Below are 9,811 nucleotides of genomic sequence, written 5' to 3' on the forward strand. Positions count from 1 at the left end.
ACACAACTGAAGCGAAGTAGGTATACATTTTTATTCGCATTCCTTCGTATTTTTTAGGCTTAACAATGTAACCGTTTTTCCATACAAATACTCATATTTCGACTGTTGCCTAACCTGACTACTTATGTCTGTACAAGGGACGCTCATTTACGAGCTTGGGTAACCTGTGATTGGACATTGCTGAAGTGAATTACTTCTGTCGTCGTTCTCAATTCCAATAAGTTCGGATTCCAGTTTTAAGGGTTGCCCTCGGAATCACGCTGGGGTACTTCATACTGATTACGCGATTACAGTCCTTTCAAACTTGTGAATGCGTAGCTATGAGCGAGTTGTAGCAGCTAGTTGGGGAAAAAGTGCTCTCGCTCGGTCAGCGATGGGTCGTATCCTGGTTACCCGTATCCGTGGCAATTCCGTTGACCAGGATAATCCTTGAGAGGGGCGACATTTGCCTGCCCATTGTTAACAAAATGGCTGCCAAAGTGATGAAGACTTTTTTGGAATACAACAACGATGGGTACATAGTTCGACCCATCAGCAGCCTAGATTTAGTTTGGGCATGATAAATAAACATTACCAGAAAAAAACAGACAGAGTAGTACAATAACGAATAACTGATACAAAAGAAAGTTGAACGGTACTAAGAACTCAATCAACAACCACTAAGCAAGGCTGATACTGTCGATACTCAACCCCGGTACTCAACGACATTACAGTGTAGAAATTGAAAGCCAAGATGCAAATGCAACCGTGGACAGCTAGACGGCTATAGCTTGTAATGAGTCGTAAAAAAAAAAAAGTCACAATCGCTCGATCAACTTACCTTTCCTTAATAGTTAATTCGTGAATCTAGTCAAGAATATCCCCGCTAAGACTCGAGTTTATAATAATATTTGAATAGCTAATTTCAAAGAGAGCTTACATTTGGCACATTTGACAGCTGTGTTTCAGAAGGAATCTGCGTCTAACAAACGATGCGAGACAAAAAATAAGAAAAAGTGCAATCGTCAAATGTGCATAAGGTTTCTGAACAGACAAGAGCTCTTGTGGTTTGTATGTTCGTCCCACAACGCACAGACCAGCATCTCATTAAATACCCGTCTTCTCAGCAGAGAATATCAATGGAATTTAAAACAAGAAGCTCGAACTCTGAGCTCCTGTGCCTTATCTTGTAAGCGAATTCTGAACAACACTCTGCAGCAGAAAAAAACTGTATAACAAGGAACCTACAATAAGAGGATGTAATATCCAAGAGCTAATTGTAAACACAATCCATAAACCGAACAACCGATAGCCGTGCAGGCAGCGTTAAGAAGAAATCGTGCAAATTAAGTTAACATTGCACAGAAACATCTCAAGTCGAAGGATGTCGTCGCTGGAGTTAATTATTTGTGTCTGACTTTTTGGGATTACAGATATATCACACGTATAATATTTATTGCAAGTCTTTCGTTCAACAAGTTACTGTTTCATATGCGTTCTCCTGATGTACTTTACTGCGTGTTCGTGAATAACGAGGAATAAAAGTCATAAAAGTCTTGTCGGAGTAAATTATCAATTAACTGAAAAAAACACAGCCGGATAGCTGTGCAGGCAGACATAGCCTCAGGAAAGAATAGTGTAAAAGTTGATATTGCACAGCAACATTTAGACTCTTCAATGAGAACAAGGTGATAAGCAGCAGACCTGGTATAACTCTGTCGTGATATCCCTTCAACGTTTGTGCGCCCATCTAGAACTCCATCTGCCTGGTTCGCAAATCTTCTTTAAACTATTTGTTGTTAATCTTGGACGTTGGAGCAGTAGGCTTGTTAATTAGGCTTCATCGTCCTCGCCTAACCCAGCAATTTCTTCTTCACTTCCTCCCAAGGCGCGCCAAAATGCAATTGCAACCTGTAGTTAATGAAAGAAACATACTAATAGATCAGAGAACTGGTGATTCAAAAGGCTGATTAAAGGAGGTTTATGAACTATGTTTATAGGAATAAAAATGTGGAAAAGGAGAAACAAACTAATGTGCCCCTATGATCAAATTCTCGATATCCATTTTTTTAACATTTTCGTACACTATAGGTGTAGTCACGGCGCCTCAATTTTGTTTTGCCTTCGCGTTTTTTTTTGTCCATTGTTTTCTGTTTTTCAATTATTCCGTGTATATTTGTTATTATTATATGGAGAAGAGTGTTTTACTGGGAACTAAACCACTCGTAGATTCCATACGCCACTTCATCCGGGACCCGAGTGGCGTATTTTCCGTATGTCACCTTTGTGAGTGTCGTATCGTTCAATGACCTCACGATTCCCGCCTTTTGCTTTTGTTGAATTGGTTTCTCCATATAATAAAAAGAACATTACACGTTGGCTCGAAGATATGAATTTTGTGTTCTCGTGGCAAGAACGATATCTCACGAGTGAGCGAAGCAAACGAGTGAGATATTGTTCTTGCCACTCGAACATAAAATTTATATCTTCTCGCCACCGTGTAATATCCTCTATTTCTAATTAGTTTCGCCAGTTATTTTCGGTCACGCAACGTTTCATATTTTCGTGCATATTTTATCAATCGTTGTTTCTATTGTTTGGTGTAGCTTCTTCTGCTGTTAGTTTTCTAGTTGCCGTTGTCATTATGTTTTAGTCGTCGTAGTCGCCACACAAATCTTGTAAGTTTCGTTATTTTCCGTCTTTTTTGCGTGTTTTATTTGTATCTCGTTTTGGCTTCCTGCTCCGTATATTTAGCTTGTTTATGTGCGTTTGTTTTCAGCGAATCGCAAGTAAAAGGGCGAATTCTTAGATGTGTGGATTTCGATTACAATAGGTCTTTCTTAGATATATTGCCAAATTTCAATCTTTTACGAGCATTAGAACTCACGTTTTTTGGATCTCTATTTCCGAGAATTTACGGCCGCCATTAATTTTCCTTGTCCCTAGTCTTGGTTGAGAATTTAAGAAAATGACGTCATTTTCTCAAAAATACCACACGGGTTGAAATTATAATAACAATAAGTGTAGAAAATTGCACGAATATAAGAGCCAACGGTTTTGTTATTCTCTATGCGAATTACAGTACTAATTGTTATTATAATTTCAACCCTTGTGGTATTTTTGAGAAGATGACGTCATTTTCTCAAATTCTCAACCAAGAAACCCTTCAACCAAGACTTGGAACAAGGAAAATTAATGGCGGCCGTAAATTCTCGGAAATAAAGGTCCAAAAAACGTGAGTTCTAATGTTCGTATTAGATTGAAATTTGGCAAGATATGCAGGAAAGACCTATTGTGTACGAAAATGTAAAAAAAATGGATATCGAGAATTTGATCATAGGGGCACATTAACTTGGAAGCAAAAATATACTGATACAAAAAACACAATGAAAACGACAAACAAACAAAAAGAAGAAAAACAGAGCAACACTGGAAAGACAGACGGAAACAAAAAGTTCGACGACAAAAATTACAGTAAAAACGTATGTATAGCGAAAACCAATAGCAGCAGTACTAAGTCCTGGGATAAGCATGTTGAAAATAACATTCAATTTAGGTAAATCAAATTACCTTTTCCGCGTAATCTTTTCTTTCGCTGGCTGGAAGAGATGATGCGCGTTCTGAAAAGGTTTAAAAATTGCTAAACACTCTCGTGTTCTTTATCATTTGTTAGAAAATAGCCCCCCCCCCCCCAAAAAAAAAAAAAAAAAATACGCGCGCTGATTGATCTAAAATCGAGTTTGTATTTAAGCTTTCTTCCATGGGTTTACCGGTGAAATAAACCACGTGGGTTGTCGAGACAACACGAGAAAAGCTTGAGAAATGCTAGAAATGCTGAGGAAACACTCGCCTGTCGACTCGTGGTTTCACAGCATTTCTCGTTCTCCCAAACTTTCTATTAAACAATTAGATTATTACTCTCGATTTCTATCGCGTGATAGTTGACGAAGGCGCAGCCCGAGTCAACTATCATGCATAGAAATCGAGAGCGAATAATCTAACTGTTTTAGTATAAATCTACTAGTGTCCCTAGTCGTTCAAAACTTTATCTAAATCCTCTTCACAGATACTTCGAAAACGCCAAGAAGCGGCCGCCATTTTGTTAACAAGGGCACACTGCTACGCTACTCACTATTTATCACAGAATAGATAGTGAATAGCGTTGCCAATCAGAGAACGGCATTCGTGATAGAACGCTGATAGAAACACGGTACATGTTTTCTACTTGTTAAATAATATATTATTTTAACAAATACCAAAAATACGAACCTTTCATTACAGCGAGTTTTTGAAATAATTCCTCGAATGATTCATTCTCCGTTCCATCGCTTGCTAGGCTGCTAAGTAATTCCAGATCGTCAGTTGGCAGAGGAAAGACTGGGAAAAATAAAGAAACTTAGCCGCACTGAAGGAATGTTTGCATTGCTTTGAACAGATGTCATGTCTGGGATATGGTCGGTTTATACGAAACCCGTCTAGCTCTAGTTAATAGTAGAGATATCCTTAGTTCTGTCAAATAAACCCAAAAAATATCCTTGATTCCTTAAAATATAAAATGGTTTTGCTCTCTTATTTTGACTTCCCTCGCATATTCTCATCAATCTTTCTCCAGCGTAAATTGTCAAGTTTCAACTGTGTAGAGAGGTACGCACGTGGAAACTTGTCATACATGAGCAAAAAATCTTTGTTAGTAACCTGCTGTATTCTTTGACGCGCCATGTTCAGCGCTCTGTTTTTCTTCATTGTTAAGGGAAGCACTAGCCCCTTGGTCATCTTTAGAACCTTTTGGACCTGTACGACTTCGATTCTCTGCAAGCGTGGAAAACTGTTTTAGTATTTATTTATTTAATTTATAACCATAGGCAAACGTGAATGTGTGTGTGCTTTGAAATGCATACAGAATGTAGAGATGACATGGTCGCATGACTAGTGGCAGCTTTGTGTTAAAAATAATTACTAAAAGAGGCGTGATGAGCAAAAAGGCCTGGCTCCAGTCTACCATTCTCTGCTCTACACTGCTCTGGAGTTCATTTACATAGTGGAGCATAAAGTGCGAGCAGATAATTAGAGGTAAATTATTCTCGCAATCATATTTATCTGTGTTCCAGTCAAAGAAACAGTTTAATTAAGTCAGTAATGTTTTTCTGTCTTTGCCTGATATCTTAGACTAAAACATTGGTAGAAAGTGTTTGTTCAAAATCACTGGGAATAAGTACATATTAATCAAATCACTCATCATTTCTTTTAATGTTAGTTTCAACGTACCCTTCAGTTTCATGTTTGGCCACTCTGCACACTGAAGAGCTTCAACTACTCTTTCAATCCCAGTCTTCTCACGAAAATCATCTACAGTGTACAAAATTATTCAGTTTATTTCCATATTTTTATTCTATTGTTTTAATCACACTATATTTTAGAATTTTTAGTGCTTTCTTTATCATTTCACTCCCTGAAGATTACAATCTTTCTTTTTCTCATGCTAAGTAGGGCAATTATTATTAACTGTAAACTGTAAATATGGTTTTAAAAAACTAGAAATAAAATGAATCCTGGTAGCTGTTGATAGTCAAATGACTGCATTGTATAAGTGTGCTGTACTAAACAGTATCACTGAAGCATCTTTTAAAAGCCCAACATGTGGGAAGCACACTATCATCCATCATAATAACTTATTATTTATTTTTTGCTAATTATACAATATTTCTTAATCAAATACAATAAATTATACCTTCTTCACCATCTTCCTCCTCCTCCTCAGACATCATTTCAATAAGCTCAAATGAGTTATCCAAACACCACTTAACCACCTCTGCTTTGGACAATCCTAAAATTACAACAATTACACTTTTTTATTTTGTTGCACAAATGAAATGCTATAAAGAGGAAAGAAAATTTGAGAACTGACAAATGTTCCACCAACAATGCTTATTTTTAAAAACCTATTATCAAGATCAGCCAAATGTTTCTAAAGATTTTTGCTTTCCTGTTGAAGGTCTGTAAACACTTTTGAAAGCTAATGTCAGGGATATTATTTTATAAGGTGGACTACCGCCCATTATCCAAGTAATCATCACACACTTATCTACTTACCACCTTGAAATTGACAAAGTTAAATTTACCACCAAACCAAGTTAGCAAGGGTGGCGGTTCGAGTGTTAGCCACAAAGAAATGTGGGAGATTGTGGGTTGTATGTGTGTTTATATAGTGGGTTGCAGAGCTACACTATAAAATTATTTGAAGAAAGTATGGCAATGAAAATGCAGTTAAATATTAGTTAAATGAAAAATGTTAATTGATCCCATGGGGACGCAAGGTCCCTGGTTGAAAGCTAAATTTTTGTTCTGAATTTTATGACATTCAGTGTTGCCTTGCCAAACAAAATCATTCATGTTGAAGAATGGGCGAGCAGATTAACATGTTTGGAGGCGAGTTCTCTGTCATTCTTTTCACTTCTCTTAAATGATTGCAGACACAATGTCCTAATATTCGTCCCATCTCACCAATGCAATGAAAAGCATTTTGTAAGTTACACTATAGATTATATTGAAAGATGTGAATTCAGAAGAAATATGTGAAATCAAGTGTTAAATTGTGAGTGCCAACTTTTAAGTACCTGGTTGTTCATCAGATTTGAGAGAATTTTTGATTAAAAAGTTGCTGCAATTCTTGTCACATTAAAAGGGAGATAATTGGTGGTTGAGTGAAACTTCAGCCTGATTCAGGGTCTTAAAGACGTTCATGCTAATTGTTTCTGCGCATCCTTACTGCGCACGCAAATTAACACACCACATCATGCATGAGAGCGCACACTAAGTAATAAAATAAGCAATGATAGGGCAGATGGCCATTGCTATAGCTTTGCCTGGATTTAACGATCTTGGACATTCGGTGACCCCTACTTTTCTTTCCAGAAACAGATTTTATTTACAATTATTATCTCCACATTGTCCAAAAATGAACAAAAAATAAATGTGGGAAGTTAAAAAAATTTCAAGATTTCTGTCCACAGGACATCGAATCCTGCCATCTTGTGGCTGCAAGGTGCGTGAAACTATGGTCGCTAAATGTAAACTTGTTCTTTAAGGATTAGGAACCTCACGAGTTGACTAAATTCACTTAATAGGTCCACTTCAAAGATCTAATTGCAATATTTTTGGGCTTACAGACACTGTGGCCTTATCCGCTAATGAAGCCCAATTTTTTTGGATTTCGGGTATTTTTCCAGGCATGTTCTCTCCAAAATGAAGTTGGTGACCCCTCATTTTTTTTCCATTTCTGACATAACTAACTCATAATCTGACAGCCGTAAAAGTCTCAGAAAAAAATCAATGTTGGAAAATTTTTCGTGCGAACGTCCTTAAGTAGCATGGTTATTTCCAAGGGTGGTACAATGTAGATAAGAGTGCATAAAATTCCCTCTTTCTTGAATCTCCATGATGTTTGAGGCACTATTTGTAGATTGAGAGCATCATATGATCATACAATAATTGTCATTCTTTAAAACAAGAAAAATGACAGAGGCTTGCACAAAACAATAAAATATAAAAGTGTGCATATGTCAGTTTAACAGGTTTACCTTTATTGTTGCCTCCTTTGCCAGAGTTAAGCAGTAATAAAACAGATGGATCCTGTGTCTCAATATATGGCAGCCATGATGTTACTTCTTTGAAACTTGATCTCTGAAAAGTGCAAATAGAATTTGAACTCACACATGTAGAACTCCCTGTTACCTTAGTGCCACTGCTATGACACGTCAGTCATGACAGGGGCAACTCCCTATTCTCTGGTATTAAAGGTTAAGTTATAGCAATGTTTCTAATGTAAATGAAATTGCTAAATTTAAAGAGCCAATGAAGTAAAAAAACAATTGCTACTCATTTGAAAGGCTAATCAAATAAAGAAGAATGGCATTTTCCTCTCAGGAATCTTGTCCTTTGTTTAAGAGATATTTCTGTTTCTGTATTATACAAATGAGGAAAGTGATGATGTCATAATTAGTTCCACTAAAACAGTAAAACGCTGAATTACAGGAGTATCTCTAGAAATATAAGAGTGATAAAACTTGGCACCAGAAATTTACATCACAAAAGAAACAAAATAACACTCATTATGCCATTGCCATGGCAACACTCTTGGCTCCAGTCTCTTTCTGTCAAAAACCTGATATCCCCATTTGCAACTCTTTAAAGTAGGACAGAGGGTCCTGCTTGGAACAGACATGGTTCCCATATTGTCTTAACTCTCCAAATTAGATTGTTGGGAGTGGATGATCCTTGTTTTAGAGTTTAAGACAAAAACTGGGAATTTCAGTCTTAATTAGAACAGGACCAGCGGCAAAACTGTTGTCATGGCAATGGCACAACAGGTGTCATTTTGTTTCTTTTGTGACGTAAATTTTCTGGTGCCAAGTTTAAAGAACATCACTCTAAGTCTTGGAATGTTTAATATTTGGTACACTATTTTGACTTACATTTGTTGATTATGTATCACAATAAATGTATACTACAAATTAAAAGAAACTTGAAACTTCACAACCAAAAAATTGGGGCACTTTCATCACAGCCCATAATTACAGACTCCCCTTACAACAGACACTAAATGACAGTCTCGAGGGGTCCACCATAACGAGAGTTGACTGCACTTGTTTTTGTGATACTCTGGTGCTCAGGTAGAATATGAGGTCACAACTTTTTATGCTCCCTGGAATATCTTCTATACCGTGTAAGATCTATCATATTACAGCATAAAGCATGTTGACCAGGAGATATTCTGAAAATTTTTCAGTTTCTAATTGAGCGGCTCATGGACCTGATCTTTTAGTGCTTCCATGGATGATAATGATGTTTGTGCATCTAGATGTACAACTGAGTCACTACAATGGTTGAGACTTACCTCTTTTTGATCAAATGTAATAATGACACTTTGGAAGTTAATATTTGAAGCAAATTCGCATTGGGGCGGGAGAGAGCTCGCAGAGCAGGCACAAAGATGAACATCAGCTGTGTAATATTTGTTTTCAATTTTCCACAGGTATGAACTCAAACCGCCAGTGTCTGACAGCTCTTTAGGTGTTGGGCAGTCTGGTTTGCACATTTCTTTGAAAAGGAAATACATATAAACTTCGAGAACGAGATTGTTCTTAAAATTCAATCATGCTGCAAATTTTAGCTCAAGATCTCTTCAGCTCTTTGGGGTTCAGTGTCTTCAGTCAAAAAAAGAAAACAGAAAAAACGTACTAATGATAAACATTCTCTTGTTATCCCTCGTGTTAATACCAATAGATATGGCCTGCACTCTCTACCTTACTATGGAAGTGAACTATGGACCTCCCTCCCCAATACTACCAGGTCACTACCAACAATTGCAGCTTTCAACTCGACTATTCGTAATTTAGAATTTGACACTGACTGCTGTCCCTTCTGAAGATAGTTGTAAATGGTTTGATGCCACTGCATTAACTACGTAATTGTACATATTGTAAATTTATATAATTATTTTATAATTCCATATCCATCTTATTTTATTTATTAATTTTCACGAAGATTTTAGCAATTTTGCTGTTTTTAAATTCGAGGAGAAATAAAGGTTATTGTATTGTATTATATTGTATTTGAACTACCAATAAATACACATACTAGCATTAGATGGTAAATAAAAGTTCTCAAATTAACAGGAAATAGATTTTCGTACCAGTGATAACATCTTTAGAGGAAAGAAACGAACTACAGCTCACCACCAAGACTCGACTGATATTGTCCGCCATAATGGTTTTCACATTACATGACAATCAACCTGATAGGGGTGTATACCGCTGGCCTACTACATTGCGTG

General features: G+C 36.8%; 1 protein-coding gene across 1 annotated transcript; it reads right to left on the bottom strand.

Annotated features, from left to right (window-relative positions):
* Positions 1 to 7: 7 nt before the first annotated feature.
* On the bottom strand, positions 8 to 9,785 carry LOC110063352 (alpha- and gamma-adaptin-binding protein p34-like). The gene is made up of 9 exons (XM_020770327.2): positions 9,671 to 9,785; positions 8,873 to 9,075; positions 7,557 to 7,659; positions 5,708 to 5,803; positions 5,245 to 5,325; positions 4,675 to 4,788; positions 4,249 to 4,356; positions 3,550 to 3,599; positions 8 to 1,890 (listed from the first exon to the last, which is right to left on the bottom strand). The coding sequence occupies exons 1-9, from the start codon at positions 9,741 to 9,743 to the stop codon at positions 1,813 to 1,815; spliced, it is 906 nt and encodes a 301-aa protein (XP_020625986.2). The 5' UTR covers positions 9,744 to 9,785; the 3' UTR covers positions 8 to 1,812.
* Between the last annotated feature and the right edge of the window lie 26 nt (positions 9,786 to 9,811).

This window comes from Orbicella faveolata, unplaced genomic scaffold, assembly GCF_042242905.1.
Source record: "Orbicella faveolata isolate gen_17 unplaced genomic scaffold, um_ofav_v1 contig_26, whole genome shotgun sequence".
NCBI classification, from domain to species: domain Eukaryota; kingdom Metazoa; phylum Cnidaria; class Anthozoa; order Scleractinia; family Merulinidae; genus Orbicella; species Orbicella faveolata.